The sequence below is a fragment of the Panthera uncia genome (assembly GCF_023721935.1).
Source record: "Panthera uncia isolate 11264 chromosome A1 unlocalized genomic scaffold, Puncia_PCG_1.0 HiC_scaffold_17, whole genome shotgun sequence".
Classification (NCBI taxonomy): domain Eukaryota; kingdom Metazoa; phylum Chordata; class Mammalia; order Carnivora; family Felidae; genus Panthera; species Panthera uncia.
In genome coordinates, this window is record NW_026057577.1 from 61,441,560 (window position 1) to 61,465,447 (window position 23,888).

The 23,888-nt window shown below is 35.8% G+C and overlaps 1 protein-coding gene and 1 non-coding gene across 2 annotated transcripts; both read right to left on the reverse strand.

The window, feature by feature from the left end:
- Positions 1 to 377: 377 nt before the first annotated feature.
- On the reverse strand, positions 378 to 23,795 carry TMEM167A (transmembrane protein 167A). Its single transcript, XM_049649770.1, has 4 exons — positions 23,701 to 23,795; positions 13,512 to 13,621; positions 8,264 to 8,298; positions 378 to 3,559 (listed from the first exon to the last, which is right to left on the reverse strand). Exons 1-4 carry the CDS (start codon positions 23,701 to 23,703, stop codon positions 3,489 to 3,491), a joined length of 219 nt encoding a protein of 72 aa, XP_049505727.1. The 5' UTR covers positions 23,704 to 23,795; the 3' UTR covers positions 378 to 3,488.
- LOC125935906 (small nucleolar RNA U109) lies at positions 10,937 to 11,071 on the reverse strand. Its single transcript, XR_007461884.1, has one exon. It is a non-coding gene; the product is annotated as a small nucleolar RNA U109 (small nucleolar RNA).
- Positions 23,796 to 23,888: the final 93 nt, after the last annotated feature.

The following is a 23,888-nucleotide window of genomic DNA, read 5'->3' on the forward strand; positions in this document are numbered from 1 at the left end:
CCCTAAGAATCTTCCATTCTTTGCAGCTTCCTATGGTCCAGGAAGTTCCCCAAAGGCTTCTAAAAGAGTACAAGTTCTTGCTTATTAGAAATCTTTTCTGTGCACCTGGGAAATGTAGACAGTGAAACCACTTCTGCTTCTTAGAATCACGGCTGCTTTGGGCATCGATGGAGTATGAGCCACTAAGAGTTCCTAAAATTATTTGACCTGACTAGTGTTACCTTGGCTTTATATACTATGCAGGAGAGTCTCTGGAGAGTACAGTATTGTATTCCTGGTCCAAATTAAGGCTGGCATGGATGTATTTAACCTTGTTTACACATACACCAAAGGAAGAACTTTTTTTTTTTTTTAAGGTTTTTTTGTCAGGTAGGAGGGAAAATACATGTAACTAATTTTGAGGTAGGTAACAGACGGAAGTGAGAAAAAAAAATAGAAGACCCCCTAGGATCTAACCTCTGTCCACCTTTTTAGGCTTATGTCTTAATACGCCTCATGTGGCACAAGCTAGGGACTTAGAGTCCATAAATATACCACTGGTGTTTTGCATACTGCTCTTCATTCAGTGTAAGCACTGCTTCTTGGGAAGGAAATTCTTACCTCTACGGTGTCACCCTTATTTTCTCCTAGAATCCTGGCATTATCTGTTATAAATGCTATCACATTGCACTTTTGTATAAATAATCTCTCCCATCCACTGCATTAGGAACTATTAGAAGGCAGAAATTGTGTACTGGTTTTTCTGTCTTCAGTGATAACGTACTGTATGCACTCCATAAATGCTTCTTGAAAGAATGGTGATACATTCTATTTACAAGTGCTAGGTTTTTCCCAGAAAACTAGGCAGAGACCTGTTCGTTTCTCACTTTGTATACCTGGAGAAGTCACTTCATTCTGACCTCTGTCCTAAGATAAAACTAATGTGCATATTATCACGATAAAGGAATCTGTTACAAATTATGTATTGCTATTATCCCCAGTGTGAAAGGGCTAATTTTTTAATTTGAACATGGAGAGTGTCTGGCACAGTGGACATTAACAAGACACTGGACTTGAATCCAAATTTTTTTAAGTCACAGAGGGAATTCAGTTGACTAAGTGTCCTTTTAATTGGTCATCTTTTAAGACTGCTTGGAACGAAGTCCTCCTGACATGGGCATAACTGAGGCCAATCAGGAACTTAGTATCAGCACAGAACAGTTTCCACGAGAGATGGAATCAAGATTCTAGAGCCAGGAAGTAGGTTAGGGAGAGTATTCAAGCCTTGCAACACATGGACTTAAGTGCCCACCATCCCATCCAGCTCTGTAGTAAGACCATGTGACAGAGGCAGCCACCTGATGCAAAACTGATCCTTAATCCTCTTCTGCATCCGACCACCCCACCAAGACCACAATGGGAATATCTGAATACTAAGTGGACCTAAAACTACCTACATTGCCCTTTGGGCTAGAGAACAGGATTGTGGTAACTCTTTGAAAAAAATACATTAAGGAAAGTGCTAATTGCTTTTCTTTACAGAATCCTGTATGTCCCTAACCTCCCAAAGAGTCACAATGTCTGGGGTCAGAAATGAGCTGCCTCCCACTCTATTAAGCATATACACACAGCACCAAGTTTTATATGCTACCACACATTTTTCAAAGAAATTATTTCTTCCTCCACTTTCCACCTACCTCCTCCAAAATGTCAAAATTTCAGAAATGTCTTAGAACTGATTATCTAGAATATTCTTCGCTTTATTCATACCACTCATATTGGATTTGGATTTGTGTTAGCACATAAAAAGATCAGTTGACATAGCTTTTTGGAAAGTCTAGCTTGCAGCAGAGTTGGACAACAGATGGCCACTCAGAAACCAGCCTCAGAAAGGTGACATGCTCTGCATGTATATGCTGATAAGAGTCCTATTTTTAGGACACCCGGAAAATTCTTGACCTAGTGCATAGCCCAGGAGAAAAACAGTTCAGAGTACACACAATGACCATAGCCTGATTCCTGGTCTAAAGCAAAATAGACAACTTTTTACCAGTTACTTAGGCCAAAATTGTAAAATAAATATATAGACAGCCTACAGCAGCTTTTATCTTTTGCAAAAAAAGCAGGCAATGCATCACAAGCTTTTCTTACACGTTTCCTAGAATTCTTTTCAAGTACTTTAAAGTGGTCTTTAAAAAAGATGGCTTTCAATTCCATACTTTGTTTCTGCAGAAAGAGCTAGTGGCAGACTCATTTTCAAATAATTCTAAATAATTTTCTTTTCTTAAAAAGAGAAAAGGAATTAATAGCTAAGGATAATATCTAATTAGTACTACCTATGATGGGCAATTTTTAGCTAAGATATTTAAGTTCCCCCTAGCTTTGAAATTCTAACAGGATTTCAGTTAAACCTTAAAAAAAAAGGAACCTATGACCTTTTAATAACTGCTCTACTGCAAAATTTATGTCATATTCCAAATGTTTCTCTTGCTTTGATGAAGGTTATTGAAGGTCTTTATTATCAAAACTCAAAGACACTTATGCCAAGGTATACAGACAAGCAGATTTGAAAAATCGCCTACTGAGTTACACAGCAGATTCCAGTTCAAGATGACACACAAAAAGTAAACTAGATTTAAAGTGCTGTATTTAAAAACAAAAAAATTCAGTTTGCATTTTGGGGCAATTAAAACTGGAGACCTGACACTAAAAAGAAAGACACATACAGGGTTATCATTCTGAATTGTTCTATTTTGCTCTTTTCACTCTAAGAATGTAGTCTTATTCATAGAATGACAGCTGGTCAATTTATTCATAAGATATTTATCCATACTTATCTAGGCTACTGGACCAGTCATCTATTCTAAACTTTTATGTTACATATGGACATTTTCTCAATAGTACTCTTAAGTCACATCTCATTTACTTTAAGAACCACACAGGCTTGTTTTAAACAGTTGAAATGGCTGTAGTACACTATATAGTTTGCTTAGATGTACTCTGTTAATGGTCTGGTGTGGCCACAGGAAAAGCAAGCATTATTAAATATGAATGCAATCCTTACCAACACAAATTGAACCTTTTTTTTTTTCCCCAGTAAAAAAGCTAGCCCAGAAAAATGTCTCATTCTATAAAGATTAATCATTTCCAAATCACAGTGAAAGGAAGTGGAGTAATTTACCAATTTTGTTTTCTATTCTATGTCTTAAGAGATACCTCACTAAAAACTGGTATCCGACATAACAGAATAACATTTGCAGAATGTAATATTGTAGTGAGAGTACAGAGGTTGATTGTTACAGACATATTAAACTCTGCGTATCAAATGGTTACATCCTATTTACATAGAACATTGGTCCAATAACAAAAATAGATAACAGCAGCTGGAAATTTATCTCATTCAATGTTCAGAGATAAAAGGGTTAACCATTCTTTCCATTATTTTCTATAGATAAGTCCTTTTTTCATACTGTAATCCGATGGCAATTAAATTCTGATATTTTTCCGAGCTACTGTATGAAGAGAATGCTGAAAGCCATCACTATACAGCATACTGCAACGTAAGGACTCTTCCGTTCACCTGTTGGAAAAAAGGGAGATATTCATGTTGATTCACTGAGTGGTTAACATGGATATGCTAAGGTTATTACTTATTATGGGAGAGGGATATAGAAGAATCAAGATAAAGTTCTTGCCTAGAAGGCCCACACGTTTGGGGGGATGGCCAAAACAAGAACTAGATATAACATAAAAGCAGTACAACACAGAATGAGCTAAATTACACGGATTTATTTCTAAGACCACCTCCTTTTCATGTGTTTAGAAAACCCTTAATGCACCATTCCTATGCCACTGCATAAACCCAGATATTGAAAAAATACAACACAGAATGTAGGACAGAGATCCAAGAGAAACTATCTCAAACAACTCAATTAAGGCCAAAAAAATCGCTTATTTTTTCCTTTAAAAAAGGAAATTTCTACCTATGAAAAGAAATTTGACATACAATTTTCAGCTATGTATTTTTTTCTTGATGGGTCGCAATTTAAACATGAGAGTGATCAATAAAACTTCATGTAAGAAAGCAGACATAAAATACAAACCAAGAAAGATTTATCGACAGGGAACTGATGGTTGAGGGGAAGTGAGCAGGGAATGGGTGAAATAGGTGATGGGGATTAAGGAGGGCACCTGTGATGAGCATTGGGTGGCATATGGAAGTTATACCTGAAACTACTATTACACTGTATGTCAACTGGAATTTAAATAAAAACTTTAAAAAGAAAGGGTATAAGATGCTTCATAAAGAAACATTTTAGAAAAAACTATTTCTGACCTGGATTTCATATGAAATGATTTATAGTGTAGCTCTTGGGTTAGGAATGTAGAACTTAAAACAACCACTTTTATAAGAGTCAATTCTCACATGTGTTTAAAAAGTGTTTGTATTTGGAGAACTTCCCTCCCATGAAGCAGAATGGAGGTGGCTTGTGAAACTGTCTTGCAAACAGATTAGAGATTCTGTGATTGAATTATCCCAACGTCATCTTGTTCTTTTCCTGTTTGTTCATTAATTGAATGGCTGTACAATTCCACAAAGCACCAGACATTTCTGCTGCTCTGAGGGTGTGAAAGAAAGGAAGAAGGAAGAGCGAGTGACATGCTATTTCTAGAAATAATCATGGCATGTACCTGGTGTCCTGTAGTAGAGATTGTATATGCTCCCCTCACCTGTGCTTTTCTATGGTGTTTAAAATCAGCTCCCTCCCAGTAACTAAGTTCCTTTGGTGATGAACCATTTCATTTGGTAAGTTAACTACCTCTGGCAAATGCCAATCTTGACCATTCTCATCAACTAAAATCCTCAAGGTCATTTTCATTTTCAGAGCTTCCTCAAAGAGCTCACATCATATTGTTATTAACTTTATATCTTTGTGTCTGCTCAATGACAGTGTTCATAGAAGATATTACACACATACAAATAAAAGAAACATTTGGTGTTTTTCTATCCAGAGACATTTAGGGGACTGCTTTCAAGCTAAAGGAAATTCTAAAAAGTAAGACAACAGCATTTTCACAATGCCACTATCTCAATTGGAAAAAAAAAATCTTTTAAAACTAAAAAATAACTTGGGACATCATTTTTAAACAATGTTAATTCTTTTGAGGCAATACCCAAATTATCAAACAAAACCAAACTATTCAGACATAGTTTTCAAGTGGATTTCATAAGCAAGCCAGTCACTCTAGTTAGGGCTAGATAATCTCATTGTCTAATATAGTCTTATTAAACACCTAAAAGAAGAAATTAAATTGCCCTGAATTTTCCATCTGCTGGAGATTAATTTTTGAGGAAGTTCTTCTCTTCCTCATCTTCCAACTCAGAATGCTATAATTTACATATGGGTTTCATTTTCCTGTTTTTAATTTTCTTAAAAGAGATTGCCATGTGGTAGAGCTAAACATCTTTGGTGAACTTGTGTAAGAATGTTACTTCTTGTCTGGTCTTAGGTCTGTCTAAGTGAATGTGAAACAGTTGCTGTAACGTGATGTGTAACATGGTAAGATGATTTGGCTGGGCCTTTTCCCATTAAAACTGCATCCTTTCTTGGTGGATATATTCTGTATCAAGATAAGAGAGGAGTATATCAGCATTAACATTTTCTGAGCCATTTTGCCAAAATGAAAAGCTAATGCTTACACATAAGTGGCAAGAATGCATAGTTTAACTGAACCATTTAACCTAAGGCATTCATACTGTTAAGAGAAACAATGAAGACAATAACTGACCAAGCAAAAAGAAAAGGCAGTTTATAATCAGACAATAACAATGGATGATACTGAAGGCAATCATTAGGAAAGCTACAAACTAAATGCCTTAAATTTTCAGTTATACTTCGAAGTAACCATTGTGAAAAGTGTCACCTGGGTTGGCTACTGAATGAAGGTGTACAGACTTCTCTAATTTATTATATAAAATGGATTTAAAATACCTTGATACTTAATTTAATACCTTAAAGAACTTTTATTTATGACTTAGCAACTTCATCCTATTGAGGTGAAAGCTCTTCCCCCTCACTGCAGACTTTTTATTTTTACCAATGAACTTTCAGTATTACTTTGACACAGAGACTATGACTCTATTAGGACAGTTTTGTTCTTCCATTATGTTCTCTCTTCGCAGTTTCCTTGAGGGTTTCTTTCGACTCTGTCCTTGACAATATTGTTTCTTTTTCTGGGTAACTTGGCTTTGAAACGACATTAATTTGCATATATTTACATTTGCTACTCTCTATCAATCAGCATTAGCCATCAAGGGTGCTCTTCTCTTTATCGCTCCCTTTGTTATTTTTCAAGTGATTAAGATTTCTACTGTTATTTCAGGCTTTGTGCTGTTGAGTTGCACTAGATGTCAGGTAAGGCTGCACCACAAATCTCTGCAAATCTAGGTTGGGCCCTCTCAACTCTGGTACTACTGACATTTTGGGCTAATTCTCTGCGAGGGGCTGCTCAGTGCATTGTAGGATATGTAGCAATATCAATGACCTATACTCAGTATACGTTCCTCCCCCATCTAGTTATGACAATCAAAAATGTCTTGGGGGGGAGGTGGGTTTAAATGTCCTGATAACTACTTAGCTAGGCTTCATCTGTGCTCTACAAACTCTCTGAAGTCAATTTTCTCCCTATAATAGAAGAATTCTCATGTCTATCACCCTAAGAGATAATAAAGTATGACAAAGAACAATGAGGAAGGACAGTTTAACATGTTAAAAGCACAGTGAATTCTCAAAAAGACGCCTGCTTCAGTAGTCAATACATTAGAATGAGGGCCTTGAAGGAAGTAATTTTAGGTGCCTCTATACACTACTGTCATTTTCTGGCAAGAAATCTGGCTAAGGAATCTTAGAATCTCATCATAGCAGATTTTAAAAGGATTTCTATATAATTTAGTAGGATGCTTACAAGTTCTCCTGTTAATGGTTCTTGCCTATCACTAAAAGCTCAAGGGAAGAAAACTTGCTCTCTCATAATTATTTATTTCAGTGGCTAACAACATATGAATCTTAGAAGATGCTAAAGAATTAGAAACTCTCACAATGAATTTTTAGTCCTTAGTTGAGCCTAGGTTATACCTATAATATCTTCAGATATATTACACCCATTCTCAGGTATTCTTTAGAAAAATGTCTAGCTATTACAAGAACTTAGTTTGTAGTTTTCAATCTTTAATCAATTTTGTTTCCTGTTATGAACCATCTTTTAAATTTTCCACATTTCTGAGAAGTGAATCCAAAATAAAACCTAATACTCTAAATAGAACACACATTATCTAAGGGACATGACTCCTAATTTTTCTCTATTCAAAGTGACTCGTTGGGGTAATTCAGGCTGTTGTCAGGTTGGCTAACTAGAGTAACTGTCAAATGTAGGAAAATTTGTCTTTGAAGTCTCATAACTTTATAAAAGAAAAAAGTAGTTATATATAAATTAAATATTGGGAAAATATTAAAATCAACCTTTTTTTTTTGAGGGGGTCATGTAAATAATTCCAAGGTGGAGAAGAAATATTCATTTTCAGTCCAAGTGGAACAAGTACAAATGCTCTGAAATGTTTTGGAACCAGCAATGTTAAAAAGGGTATACTCTATTATTCAGAAATACTGGTAAACTGTATCAGTAAAATACATTTTAATTCATTCACTTGCCAATCATTTGAGAGTCTACTATGAGCTAGGCACTGTGCTAAATGTCATATACACACAGGGATGAGACAAGGGTATATTACTATCTAAACATAAACACAAAAACACCACAAATTTTATATGAAAAGTTAGAAGATAATCACATTTAACTTTAATCAGAACAAAACTCAGCTATGATCACATGAATTTGACAGGTGAAACAGTTATTGCTTTCTAAAAACAACATTCTAGGACTTAGCATAAGGCAGTAAAATGATTATGTTTAGACAGTTGGTTAGCAAGCCTTTCATTAGATGGGAAATTCATCCTTAGTGACCAAAACAGTACAAATTATACAGAGCAGCATACTGTATACTATATGCATGTGTGCATAAAACTATAAATGTCTGTCTGAAATCTCAACACCAGCAAAGCACAGTATTTGATATGCGAATTAAGATTTTTTCTTGTATTTTCCATTTCCCTGTGTATGAAGTATTATGAGGTATCCACCATGTCTAGTTTTAGCACAAGAAAAAGTTTGGTGGAACTCTATAAACTTACAGCTGATGATGTGGAAGTTATAGAAGGACACTTACCAATTCTGGCGCACTTCCAAAATATACCCAACAATCTGCATAGAGTAAAAAAAGGAAAAAGTAGCTATTGTTTAGTGGGAAAAGTAAATCATTCTCTCAGTATCATATAGAGAATTCATTATACACTGGCATTTTCTCTTTTGATACTTTGCTTCAAAAACTGAAATTTATTTGATATTGAGCCACCATCTTTGTAGGAAAGGAGGCCACATGAACTTATCAACTGTTAGTGTACATAAATTGTCATAAACTGGGATATATGCAGTATCCTAGGTTAAACACACAGAAAATTAATATGACTGGCAAAAATTTGCACAGGGTTTTTTTGTAGAATTAATTCAGTCAACTTCAGTTGCTTTACTTTTAAAAGTAGAAAATACATATGCCAATTTGCATAAACATTAATTTTGAAAAAATGGTAAACGAACATTTGGTTGGTTTGGTAGGATTTTGACATTTAAAAATAAAACTCTCACACTAAAGAAATTACTTTTTACAGAATGTAGTTCTATATTTAAATACTTTATAGCCATGAACTCCAATGATAGCATTTGCATAGCTATGTCATTCAGTAAGAGAGAATATAAAAATATGTAGCTATGTTTTCTTTTTTTTTTTTTAAAAAAAAATTTTTTTTTCAACGTTTTTTATTTATTTTTGGGACAGAGAGAGACAGAGCATGAACGGGGGAGGGGCAGAGAGAGAGGGAGACACAGAATCGGCAACAGGCTCCAGGCTCCGAGCCATCAGCCCAGAGCCTGACGCGGGGCTCGAACTCACAGACCGCGAGATCGTGACCTGGCTGAAGTCGGACGCTTAACCGACTGCGCCACCCAGGCGCCCCTGTAGCTATGTTTTCAATATTAGTACAAAATCCTAGTTTGGGAACACTATATGAGTTAAATATGGCAATTAAAATACATACATTCTGGAAATAAGAATTACAATGAAAATGTTCATTTCAATTCTATGAATGAATATACTATGAGTTGAATACAAATTATGTGTATTTCACTTCTTTGGCATGTATAAAAAGTACTGCCTTTAAAAGAAAAGCAACCGAATCATTCAATGAATAGAGGTAGCTAAAAGATATAAAACATTGTAGGCAACTATTTTGTTGTTTTGGCAAAAGAACAGAATTACAAATGGTATTATACATTGCTAAAAGTCAAGACAGATCAGCAGTACTTATTGCAGTGGGTTAGGACTGGTGTAACAATATCAAAATACTTAAATTTCAGGTAAATTGATATACTTTTTGCCAAAAGAGATGGCTGGCTGATGAATTATTGTATCTGAGTGGTTAAGACTGAAAGAAAATACTGCTTCAATTGAGTTCTATATGCATTCCTCCTCTGAAGTGTAACTTCCTGACCTCAAAGCAAAATGTCTCTTAGTTCAGATGATATGAAATGGGCATAGATGTTTATTTTGAAGGATGGATATTCTGACAGGTGAAGCAACTTTCCTATAGGAATAAAAGGACAAAAATCAAACATATTCTTGGAAATAATGTAGGATAATAGAAGGGTCAGACTGTGCTTAAGTTTAATTCTACTTAATTGTTGCATTAACTCTGAACAAGTTATTTTCTCTTTAATAACACTCACCCTCATAGGGTTGTTATAAGGATTAAATGAGTTATTACACAGAAACTCTTCAGAGTAGTGACTAACATGTCCTGTGTTCAGTAAAAGACAGGTTAAAGGCACATGTGACAGTAACTTCAGATATCACTTAAAATTGGCTTACATTTCACCAAAAAATCGAAGGCAACTGGTTAGTGACATGCAATGCCATGGTTCTTTGACTGTAAAAATCTGAGTGGAACATGCACTGTGGATTTAAAGCTACTCTGGCTGAAGGATTCAGAGGCAGGATACCTGAAGCTCCTTCATGAGAAGCTTATAGTCCCAAAGAACATAATCTAAAATCATATGATCACAATCAGGGTGATTTCAGGTTTGCTAACCTAGAAATAACTCAAAGCATCATTAGGAAATTGTGATAACATGGTATATTAAAAGCTAGATACATGAAAAGTTTCCTAACTCGGGCAACTTAGAGATTTATCAGTATCACTTTGGCCTTTCCCATATATTTCCCTACCTAGACATATTTCTGTAATATGCTATTTATTAATTAATAAATAAATGCTATTCATTTAACACAGAAACTTTATTAGTTAGTAAAACCAATACAATTATGCTGCTTGGTTTCTAGGGCTGTAAGCCAGTAAATATATCTGCTGATAGAACTAATCAGGTCTATGATAATAGGCAATGAGAAAAGTAGCAATCTTTTATTGCTGCTTTTTAGTTCTGTATTATTTGAAGCAGTAAAAAATTAAGTTGTTATTTTCAACAGTGAAGTCATCAAGAACCTGCTTTATCCAACTGGTCTCTATACATCTTTACTTAAACATGGAATACTCACTGTAATGAAAGGGCAGTTTATTATGAATCTCATAAAAATGCATATTGTAACAAAAGGACAATGGCCTGTAAAAATTTCTCCTGAAGAAAATATTTCTTATATACAAGTCAAAATAAAATGGGGCCTAACATTTATAGAAACAGAAACAAAGTTTAAAAAAAAAAGCTTTAAAGAGCTGAATGGACCAGTATATGCTTTACAGTACAAACAGAAGCATGCCATTTCTTTGCTCTTCTATGTAGGAGAAATATACTACTACTCAGCCTCTACTGTAAGGCTGGCAGCCCTGAGAACTCCTTTTTCAATGTAGCATGTAATGGATGTCTTCCTGCTCCCAAAGGAATGAGGAGCAGACATTTCCACATGCCATCTACTTTCTCCATAACTGTATTGGAAAGCTAAGTATTGTGACTAGTTTTTAATGAAATACTATGATTATTACTTTATTTTTAGAGAGAGAGTGTGCACATTAGCAGGGGAAAGAAAGGAAAAGGGAGAATCTTAAGCAGGCTCCACAGGAGCCCGACATAAGGCAGGATCCCAAGATCCTAGGAACATGATGTGAGCCGAAGTTAAGAGTTGGATTTTCAACCAACTGAGCCACGCAGGTGCCCTGTTATGTGATTATTTTTTAATGAAATAAATAAATATGTTATTAGGTAGGTGTTATGTAGTATATTCCAATACCAAGGAACAGATCAATGAGAATGTTTATTGGTTTCTAACATATGCTTTAAGTTAATCGTCAGGGGAGGAAAGGCTTCATGCACAACTAAGCAACACATAAGATTATACAACTTCAACAAACTGACATAGTACTATATAATTGCAACAAATGGACAAAGGATTAAAATGAATAAAGACTTAGTGCAAGAGGACTTCAGAGGAAAAAAAAGTGGAGTGAAGAGAAATCAATGTCTATGAAGGAAGAGGGGGATTGTCATAAAAACTGATGGACAAATAACCTCAGTATTGCTATTTTACCTAGCAATAGATTATCAGTTTATTGGAACAGGATCACGAGATTTTCAATATTCACAACTGATTAGAGCTTCTACTTATTCTTTTACACATGTCTGAACAACCCTAATAAATAAAAAGGAAGAGATGGTAACAAAAACCAAATAATTTAGATAATGGAATGTTTGGATAAATGCTAATTATGACCTGAAAGATAAAATGGAAGTAAAGGAAAGAGAAGCAATTATTACTTTCACAGTTGAGTATCTACCACCTTGCCTCTTGCAGATTTTTATTAGTGGAAAAGCAAAATTTGACTTTGCAGGATCCTAATCTGGCCTGATACAGGTTTGGAGACAATTATTCCAATGTGAAGTATTCTTTCAGCTTTTATTTCTTAAAAGGATTAAACAGATATAGGCTTTTATCAAGAAAGGAGTTTGAGTCCCATGTTGGGCTCTGTGCTGGCAGCACGGAACCTACTTGGGATTCGTTCCCTCTCTCCCCTCTCTCCCGTTTCTCTGCCTCTCCCCTGCTCACATGCTCATGTGCTCTCCCTCCCTCTCTCAAAATAAAGTTAAAAAAAAAAATGATTAAGAAAAGTATTCACATAAATTAATAAATATGCAAGGCAAATAAAATGTACACAGCTCCCACCACATGGTCTCTGTTTTTTAATATACTCTTCCTTTTGGTTTAATTCAACATGTATTTCTGTATTATGTTTTTTTCTTTTTTTAAAGCTTACTTATTTTGAGAGGGAGAAAGAGAGTGTATGCACACGTGTGCATGTATGGGGGACAAGCAGAGACAGAGGGACAGAGAAAATCCCAAACAGGCTCCGTGCTGTGAGCATGAGCCCAAACTAGACTCCATCTCAGGAACTGTGAGATCATGACCTGAGCCAAAATCAAGAGTTGGAGGCTTAACTGACTGAGCCATCCAGTTGCCCCATATTTCTGTATTGTGAATATGGCACTTAAAAATTTTAATTCTGTGTATCATATTAAGCTCAGATTTTTTTCAGGGTATGAACATATAATAAAACAGATGTGACATGCCCAAGACTTAATTTTTATTACTGTGTTAAGTTAGCTACATAAATTTCTCTAAAGATGTTTGCTTTATGATACTGACAGGGAGCTCATATGATTAGAGCAGTCTTACACTGGAGAGGGAATGTCTACATTATTATTTTTATGGACACAGTGCTTGCAAACTGTTAAATGCTTCAAAAACATAACTTTGTTTTTAATACCAACTTTACCAATTATTCTATAAAAAGTAAGGCGAAATACTGTCTTTGAAAGTACTAAACTGTATTTCTAATCCCAGAAAAAAACACAACTCTATCTTTTTTTAAATACACTTTTTTTTTTTTAGTTGAACACATTTCAGGTTACTTCTGGTATTTATCTTTTTATTTAGTAAGATTCTATGAATAGAAAGTTTTCCGTTTTTAAAAAATATATTTTGTTAAAGTTTATTTATTCATTTATTTTGAGAGAGAGAGAGGGGAAAACTTGAGCAGGGGAGAGGCAGAGAGAAAGGGAAAGGGAATCTCAAGTAGGTCCTGTACTGTCAGTGTGGGGCCTGGCATGAGGCTCGAACCTATGAGCCATGGGATCATGACATGAGCTGGAACCAAGAGTTGGACACTTAACCGACTGGGCCACGCAGCCATCCCCAAAGTTTTCAGGTTTTGAAAAATAGAGGAGAAAATAATGCAAAAAGTTATTATAAAAATAATTTATATATAGGAATTAAATTATTTAATGCCTTTTATGGTAATTTACCCTCAATGTCTATAAGAACTAATATGGGTTATTAGATATCATTAGTAACATACCCAGTTTTATTTCTGTCCAGGAGGCTGGGTGCCAAAGATCGGATATAAGCACAGGTACATATAAGCAGCAAGATTACAGTCAACAGACTCTGAAAATTGAAAATGGCAGACTAAAAAAAGAGAAAAAGAAAAATTATTATCATAAGAAAAACTGCATAGGTAAAAAATGCCAGACAATTCCATATTAAGAATCATAGTTTTGTTCTTCAAAAAAGGCAAACAGAATGACATGTCTGAGAATACTTAAAACCCCAAATCATAAGGTATTCAGAGAGTGTACTTTCCTCTCCATTCTTTGGGCTAAGGAATGCAGAAGATGCAACAAAAATTCTAAATTCAAGAATTTGAAAACATTACCAAAAATGTCATGAATCCAAGGAACTCACCAAAACTCAATCATTATGTAATTAATACAGATGTTCTAGGAACCCAGACTTTGAGGCAGGACAGAGAGTCTCCATGCTCTGCCTGTAGCTGGCCATAGGACTTCAGCTGAATCACTGACCTAAGGCTGTCTTTCACATCTGTAAACCTTGGTGGACAGCGGGGATATAGACTAAATGATGGCTCAAGTTTCTTTCAACTCTTAAATTCTTTTAGAGTAAGAATGTTTTAAATTTAAGCAATCATGTTCCATGCATTGACTAATACCAGGCTATTAGGTTTTGGTGAAAGAAAACCACTTGCTCTTTCACTGTTGGTTCTTTAAAAGTTATTGAAATAATTTAACACAGGAATGATTGGAAATCACAGTTTTTCAGTCAAAGTAAAATGGAGGCGGGCTTAGTGTACTCAAAATTCAGCTCAAACATCATCTTTTCCAGGAAGTTTCTTTGGACCTATCTGCCTCCCCTCTCCTATTTCATAAAAAACTCTCCTTTCTGTTCCCACACAAACTGTTACACATTTTATAATACTCATCCCTGAAAGTGGACATTGCCTTATCAGACTCTGAACTCCAGCACCTGACAAGGCACCTACCACAGAGCAGACCAAGAAGTAATGCCTGAATAAATAAAACAAATTTTTGAAGGTGCAAGAATACCACTATATAAATAATAAAGAAAAATTGCTTCCATTTTACACAGGTAGATAAAATATATCCATCTTACACAGCAGCTAGCAATACGCTTAATTAGTAAACCCAGAGGCACCTCCCATAATGTCAGAAGTTAAAGAATAAGAGTTATAAAAATTTTTTGAGAAAGGCAAAATTGTTACTTGTAAATGTTAAGTGCTACCTGAAAAGCCCAAAAGAATTTAGTGAAAAACAATTACAGACAATAAGGGAATTGGGTGTGGCTGGGTACACAACTTAAATATTTAAATCAGCAGCTTCATGACTGTATTACCAACTGGTTGAAAGACATAATGGAAAAAAAAGTCTCTATTTGTAACAGCAACTAGAATAAAAAGCTGAAATATCCAGGAATAAGCCTAACAAAAAATGCAGTACTGGCATTAAAGAACAAAATTGACAAAACCTTTAAACATACCGAAAAACATAAAATTAGAATGGAGTGGTATATGAGGTTCTTACACTGGAAGGTATCATCATAAAGCTAATCTGTAAGTTTAAAGTGTACTCAACACCAACCAGTTATTTTCAAAATAGACAACTGACTTTGAAGTTCATATGGAAAAATAAAGCAAGAATAGCCAGAAGAATCCTAGAAGAACTAGACATGTCAGAAGCTGTCAATATTTTTTAACCTCTTATATGTTTTTATGACAAATATGTACAAACTATTTAAAACATTAAGATAATTACATGTTATGTGCCAATATTAAGGACAAAAAATGCTTATGTACAATGACAAACAGTGGGGAGAACAGTACACAAAATTCCATAATCAGTGTATCTTTAGCTATGTAAACCTTATACAAGCAAGAGGGGAGAATGCAGTGATTATCTCCGGAAGGTTTTTAACCCAATTCTCAACTTTTCTGGATTTCTCTAATTTCTTAAGTGTTATATTTATAGTCTGAAAAAGATAAAAATGACTTGCATTATTAATAGTTGTTTTGCTTGCAAATCATTTCTTAATGGATACACAAAGGTAAAGTTTAATATGGCTTGGTTTTTTTTGAACTGGATTTTAATTTTACATCTGTGAAAACAAGTGATACACATTTTATAACTTAAGTCAATAAATGAACTCTAAAGACAAATTTTATATAGAAAACACAGTATTTCACAATGCTTGTCTTTTAAAGACTGTATTTTGAACATTATGAATTTATTGATATAATATTTGATAACCTCATGAAATATAAAGCACAGATTTGTTTCCAGCCAAAGTAACTAAACATGTATTTAGTATCTATGGTGTCTGAGGCACGAGGCTAGACACAGGATTAAAAAAGACACAGCAGAATTCCTTCCCTTCAGGAGTTTACAGCTAATGATAACTGATATTCACTGAGAGCTTCTTTTGGATTATCTTGTTTATCCTGGTATATTTGAGGTAGGTGTTACTAATACCTTTATTTTATACATGAGACAACTGAAACATACAGCATTTACAATCAAGTTAGAACAGGTCATGTATTTTTAACAAGTAAACAGCAACTCCTTGTAGCGTATGTAAGTGGTTAGTTACTAAGCCATGCGGACAAAAAAAATGCTGGTTTCATAAAGAAAAGTCAGGAAAAGCTTCAAGAAGAAAGCAAGGACTGAAGTCAAATCATGAAAGGGCACAATTGGATTGGCAAATAGACAGCAGGCTCCAGAAGAGACGAGAGCATGGAAAACATCCCCACAGAATCGAGAACTTGCATGTTCAGGGAATAATGAGCAGACTTACTGTATTAAGCAAAGGACCTATGCAGTAAACTGGCTGGGAAATCAGTTTGCCACATAGGTTTATCGCATTCCTAATGGAGTATCTAAATCTCCCAATTTTGCAATGTGTACTTTTTCCTTCCCTAAATGTCTAGTTAAAAAAAAAAAATGCTTAAATGATAGGATGTCTGGGACTGGTTTCTAAATAATCCATTTTGTGTGATGGGAGGAGTGTGGTTGATGATGAAATGCTGAGTATATGAGGCTTCATTATACTCTTCTTCCTACCTTTGTATGTTTGAATTTTTATATAATAAAAGAATTTAAGGGGCACTTAGAGACATGCCTGTTATTAAAGAATTGGAATGTGTATGTATACATTTGTGTGTGAAACAATTTATAAATGAAAACCAGTTACAAGTGTGCAATATAAGATACAGACAACTTTGTTTCTAGGGTTTATAGACCCTAAGATTTAAACAAATAATCTTAGGTGGTATATAGTCTTTTACATGTACTCAGACTGACCAAAAAAGAATGTTTCAAACATCCAGACATTAGCCTACCACTGCTTAGTGTACCTAAGTATTCCTTTTAAAGCTTAGCATCTGTTGTCTGCCGACATAAAATTTTAGTCTAAGGTTTAAAGGAAACAGATGTTCCTGTTATTGTAGCAAAATAATTAGGATTTGTTTAAAATGTTATTAAAATGTTATAAAATTAAAATGTTATTAAAACGTTATAAAGTTATAAAAATGTTATTAAAAAGGAAGAAGCTAAGATTACAAAATAGAAAAGAAGATTTAAAAAAAGGTGATAAGGGAAATAAAGTTAATTTACTGTTTTGTTCAGATCATGACATGTTTTTCAAGGTGCTCTGTGTTTTTGCAGACTATTTTTGCCTGCATGGTGAACTGACTCAAACTTCTGGTTTCAACTTGAGTCCCCCCTGTGAAGTCTTCCCTGTCCCCACTTGCTACACCAAGCAGAGACTGAGATAATTGTGCAGGTGTATATACATGTGATAGCACCCATCAAACTGTAATGGTCTCCTCTATTTTATTGAGGTTCTTATCAACCTCTTGTGCCTATTAAACAGAATAGTGCACAGAAGTCACTGAAAAATGCTGAATGAACAGCAACTTGAAAACTGCAAAATAACGAACAATTTTAACAAATTCAAGAGCATATTTAAATCCCAAATCACCAATGTATGCTATTAAAAAAAAGCGTAGATTAGACTGTTGAATATTTTGTTAACTATTCCAGAGAAACTGCCACGCACTGCTCTGCATTTATATTTACTTATCAATGGTATTTTGGAAAATGCAAATGGAAGAAGCAATACCCTTACGTTTGTGTTAAGGGCCCAGGCTGTAGGGTAAAATCAAGGCCCAAGGTTAATTCCCTCTCAGTATCTAAACTTTGTTTGATCACCAACTGGAATTCAAAGAAAGTCCTACCAAGAAGCCAGCTTCACAGTACTTGCATATGGGACAATGAGTGTTCTGACTCTGCCTGGATGACTGAGTATGCTAGCTGGCTGGCAGAAAATTCTAGAACCTCAGATAATTCTCAAGTCTAAGGCTTATTTACATAATTTTCAGTCAGACAATACCAGGGAGTTATACAGTGGTATGCTACCCAGTTCAACATCAAATAATTCACGTTGCAACCAAGGAGTTATAAATCATTCCTTTTGGAGGCTCTAGGAAAAAAAAAAATCTGTTTTCTGGCCTTCTCCAGTTTCTAGAGGCTTTCTGCAATTCTTGGCTAGTGACTCATCACAGGGACCTTGATACTTCTTTTGTGACTATGACCTGACTGCTTATTTTTTTTTTTTTTAACATTATTTTATTTTTGAGAGACAGAGCATGAGCAGGGGAGGGGCAGAAAGAGGAGACACAGAATCCAAAGCAGGGTCCAGGCTCTGAGCTGTCAGCACAGAGCTGACATGGGGCTCGAACTCACGTACTGTGAGATCATGACCTGAGCCAAGGTCAAGAATTGGACGCTCAACCAACTGAGCCACCCTACTACTTACTTCTTAAAGGAAATCTTATGATTAAATTTCTCTCTGTCCCCATAATTCCAGATAATCTTCCCATTCGAGAATGTTTAGCTTAATCCCATATGCCAGTTCTCTTTTGCTTAATAAGATACCATATTTACAGGGTTTGTTTTTTTGTTTTGTTTTTGAAGTGGTGGAGGGCATTTTGACTACCATACCTAACAAATATTTTTTATTAAGAGGCATCCAATAACATTCCCTCAACTCAGGGCTACCTATGACACTCTCTGGAGCATAACCTCAAATACAACCAGGACAGTAATACTTGGGGTTGTGGATCACAGCAGCCTTGCCTTTTGACCATTAGTCTGAGAGTTGTGTTTATTCTTCGAAATGATACGGTGGAGATCCTAAAATATTTTTCTCCGAAGGCCCCTTTTATTATCCCTCCACACTCCAGCCCTATCTACTACTCACAGCTGATCAGACCTTCTGATATGCTTCAAATAATTAGTGCTATTGTACTAAATCAAATTATCCAAATGTGAAGGAAATAAACTCAACAAGTCACTTTGTATAACCATTCTGAAGTAAATTACAATTTGTTAAGCAATCTGAAATAATGAAAATAATCCAGACTTTCATCTGGCCACCACTAATGAAAAAAATTTATCACTGAATTGATGCAGAATGTTTGATGCAAAGCTTAGTGCTGAAACAAAAAAATTACCTGTGATGTTAACGCATCTTTTAAAAATTCCCTAGTCTCAAGTCAATTTGAAAAGTTAGGAATATTTATTTCAGATTCAATTTTTAATCACTTTATCTATGAAGATACAATTTCTTATTTTTAGTCATTCCTGAATATTAAACCTGTCTTCATTAGGTTTGTATATAAAGGGAAGAGTTCAGTGTAAGGTTTTGTTTTTAGATGTATATATAAAAATAGTCTAAGAAACCACCCAAAACATTAGGAATAGAGGGAAAAATAGGAGAAAAGATCCCAGCAGTATAAAGGCACAAAGAAGCAATGAGAAAAGCAGCAGAAATATACATATTAATAGGCTTAGCAGTTCTTTGGTGTGCTCAACGACTGGTTGCTAACTGTACTTAATCTGCAGAAAAGACTGCCTAAGCCTACGGTATTTTCATTAGTCCTGGATCACTTGAGCTCCTTGTAGCTTATTTATTTTTATCATTATCAAAACAAATTGTTTAACCAATTTATTGATTAAGGGCCTTCCTTATAACACTGTCTGGGGGCTTCAAATGTTGATTGCCTCTTATGTGGTTAAGTGACTGACATATTAATTCTTCCAGTTTTACTGACATTCACTTTAAAAGAAGAACTGAATACCAAAGACTTAAACTTTTACAAGTCCAAATAATAATAATTTTAATTGTTTTAATACTTACTGCTTTTACACAAAAGTAGTGATTTATCCCTCTCCAGAGGTGGAAGGAGACCCCAGAAATGGTATTTGACCTAATTGTGATAAAAATTATACAGCACTGCAAAAGTGGGTCAGCATTGTATCATTTACAATTCTAGGTCAGGCCAGCATTTTCTAACTAGTTTCTACTTGTAAATTTATAGGTAACACTATTTGCTCTTAGAATAGAAAACATGGAAATGCAGGAATAAATGAAGCCTGTATATAAATGTGCCAACACTTGCCCCACACAGGTGACCACAGGTGATTACTAACATCCATTAACACACAGAAATATTAACATTTTCTTTTGGTGTTGTTAGCACCTAAGATCAATCTTTGTTGCTTACTGTAAGGCAGCACTGAAATTGTACCAAACACACAAATTATCTTGGTGTCAGATGAAACCAAGAAACCAGGATTGCTTAATGTTTTAATGTTAAATACTGGTCTCTCAACATGAGTGCCTACTAAACATTTGGATTATTTAGGAAATTATCCAAGTATATAAATTTGTTCTTGGATAAATCCATTACCTCTACATAGCAGTTTAATTTCAATTGTAAAATGAGGAGCTAGAGTAAATAGCCATTTGATCTTACTGGTCCTCTTTCAAATGGTAGAGAGAGACCTTTTCTACTTCCACTTTCCACTTAAAATTAAGAACTTTCATGGCTATGAGGAAAGCTACAGTCCAGAGAAAAGCACCTCAATTCTGTTCTCCATTGGCAACACAGATGGTCATTTGCACTTAGTTTCATCTCACTGTCATGGTATCTATAATGCATTTACTGTGTTTGTATTGCTCAGTTTCCGAGTGATTTTATGAACACCACAGATCTAAATATAAAGCAACAAGGGGATCAAAGGTGTTAATAGGAGAATGCATACATAACTATGGTGAGCAGTAGGCTTAAAAAAAATAAAGCAAAAAATACTTCACATGTTGTTGATAATTTGATAAGACAGAAGTATTCCAAAGGACAAAGTACAACTCCTGTTATGAAGAAAAGTGTTCTGACCATGAAATTGGAAATGTGGCATGAAGCTTGGCTGTTCATAAGAATCACTTGGAGCTTTTAAAGACTATCAATGCCCAGATTTGGACTGAATTGGTTGGGCATTGAATTTCTCAAAGTCCTTTCCACTACACGTTATTTCTCTTTATCATCTCAGACAACACATTGAATTTGCTTATTTAATAATCTCCCCCAGTGGAATGTGAACTCCTTTAAGACACCGGGCAAGACTTTTTGTATCCTCAGACTTGCAATCATTTGAGGACTAGCTAACTGCCATTGTGATGTAGATATCAAAAGACCTGGTTATCTACTTCAGAAACTCTAGCTAGAAAGAAATAAAGGTCACAAGGTATTGCTGTTTTCTGCTACGCTGGAGGGATACTGGAGATAATATAAAGGACTATAGACCCCAAATGAGATCCAGGAGAAAACAGAAGGAGAAGGGAAGGTTTCTTATGAAAAGATGAAACTTGAGATACATCTTGAAGGATGTTAAGAGCTAGGGAGAACAAGGCATTCTGAAGTTCTTAAAAGTATTCATTCATAAGTGATATAGTTATCAGATTGTGTTCTAGTAGTTGTAAATAATTATGGCCGATAAACCTTTTATGGCTGTGAAATTGCATTTTAAAAATGGATTCATTAAAATACAGTAATTCAAATTTAAGTCATGATCACTGAGTTACCTCACAAATACACAAGTTGAGGTGCAAATTCAAAAAGGAACTTCATTGTGTAGCTCTTCGAACTACAGGGTACTTGCTTTCTCAAAAATGCTGACATTCTAAGCTCAGAGGAACAGAGCAGGAAAGAAATACTAACCACGTGGCAGTTGTTTCTATTATCCATCCATGTAAGATTGGCATACTTGAGAGCAACAAATCACTAAGACATACTTTATCTTCCATTATGTTGTTTTTATTACCAACAGCATGAAGATTTCTGGCATCTGGATATTAAAATAAATTTGAGTCCTGGCTCTACTAACTACTAAGTGTACAATCCCAAGCAGGTCAGTCTCCTTGTGTTTGACTTCCTTCACCTGTAAACATCTACTCAGACATTATAGGCTTGAAATAAGACAGTGCTTATAAGTTGATTTTTTGAACACAGCCTGGCATACAGCAAGTGCTAACAAGAGCTATTCTTGTTACTTTTGAAAAAACAAGTATGGCTAGACAGTTTAAATACTGATGATCTTAAACACATTATCTGTCTTGCTATTAGCTAGATCATAAGACACTAAGATGATGAAAATAATAGATCTTTGACTTGTACTAAGAGTAAAATAATTCAACCTTAACATCTATGAAGCTATGCAAGAATTAAGAGTAACTGTCTCTAGGGCCACTTGGCTGATTCAGAAGGTAGAGCATGTGACTTACTCTCTGGGTGTACCCCGCATTGGGGGTAGAGTACTTAAAAGAGTTAACAGACTCTACCATTTTTAAATTGAAAAAAGGAAGATTTTCTAAGTTCAGCAACAGTTCACTAATGGCAATCTTTAAGAGCAAGTGTAGGGCCACCTGGGTGGCTCAGCCGGTTAAGACTCTGAATCTTGATTTCGGCTTAGGTTATGATCGCAGGGTTTGTGAGTTCAAGCCCTGCGTCCAGCTCTGCGCCAACAGCACAGAGCCTGCTTGGGATCCTCTCTCATGCTCTCAAAATAAGTAAGTAATTTTTAAAAAATTAAAAAAAAAAGAGCAAGTATATTCATCCGATTGTGTGGTACAGAGGGAAAGAAGCTGGAGTAAATTCTTGGCTCAGGAATGAATAACCTCCCAATAAACTGCCATCTCCTCTGTAAGTGGTAATGTTCTCCAGGCAAGACCCTGTGATTTATGCCCCATCTATAATCAAAGTAGTTGGAGTAAAGCAAGAAACAATTAACGAATTTTCGATTAAATGTCTAAGGGTTTAGTATTGTATGGGTTTCCGCAGGAACTTCTGGAACATAAGCTCAGCAACTTTCACCCCACAATAGCTTTTTTTGAGTCATGGTTTCTTTTGATACTATAATCAAAGACATGCATCCTTTCCCCACAAGTATGCTCATAAATGCAACATTTGGCCTGTGGATTTAATTAAGTGCACCATGAGGTCCTGGTGTAGAAGCTGCTGACATTTACTATAACAAAAGTAAAATGGCTTCAGATATAGCTTGAGAGATTTCACTATTACTAATACTACTACATCTTTCCTCCCGCCATGCTGGCTTTAACTCTTTTTCTCTGCCTGGAGATGTAAATATTTCTTTTGCAAACTCTCATGACTCGTTTTAAGCTTTCCTAAGAGGCCCAAACTATCAAAGGAATCTGTAATAACACAAAATAATACATAAAACTTTAAAAAGGTGTGGGGAAGGAAGATCCCAGGCCAGGCACCACCTCAAGTACATTCCTGTGAAAAACTGCTTCTGCAGAGATCGCCAATCATTTAAAATCTACTGTTTGTAAAAGAGTATCGTTAAGACTGAAAGAATGGAGTAAAAGGGGCCTGAAAGGTCACTAACCCAACAGACAAAAATTAAGGTGTGGGCCAGGCCCGTGGGGCATTAGAGGACGCAAAATAACAAGCGCGAAGTTGAGAAGCTCTATGTCTCCTAGAGTCAATAACCACAAAGAGTACATTTAAATGATTGGGTTAAGCCAGACCAGCGAATTCCTTTGAACCAAGTCAGAAAAGTGGACTCTGCGGGAGAGGCTGGGACCGGCGGCCGCGGGGTCTTTCTTGGGCGGTCGGCCCCGGTTCTCCTTGTTGGGCTTGCAGGGGCCACATGGTTCCCGGGCCTGTGCATCTTCCGAGGCCGGCAGAATCAAGCTAGTGACTGAACTCCCTGGCCCGCACACCCAGGGCCGCCGTCCAACCCTCCGGCCCTAGCTCGCGCCCACTACCCCTTCACAAAGCTCAACTGCGACCCCACAGCCCCAATTCTTACCATAGTGAGGCCGGCGAAGCCCCAGCCACATCACCCTTCCGGGCGCAGGGCGGAAGAGGCGTGCCCACCCCACTTGCCCTTCTCGTTCCCTCCCCGCGTTCGGTTGGGCCTGTCAGGGCACCTCCTCCTGAGCCTCGCGACCCCGACACTAGGATAGGTTCCTTGCAACCGGAAAAGGCAGGAGTTAA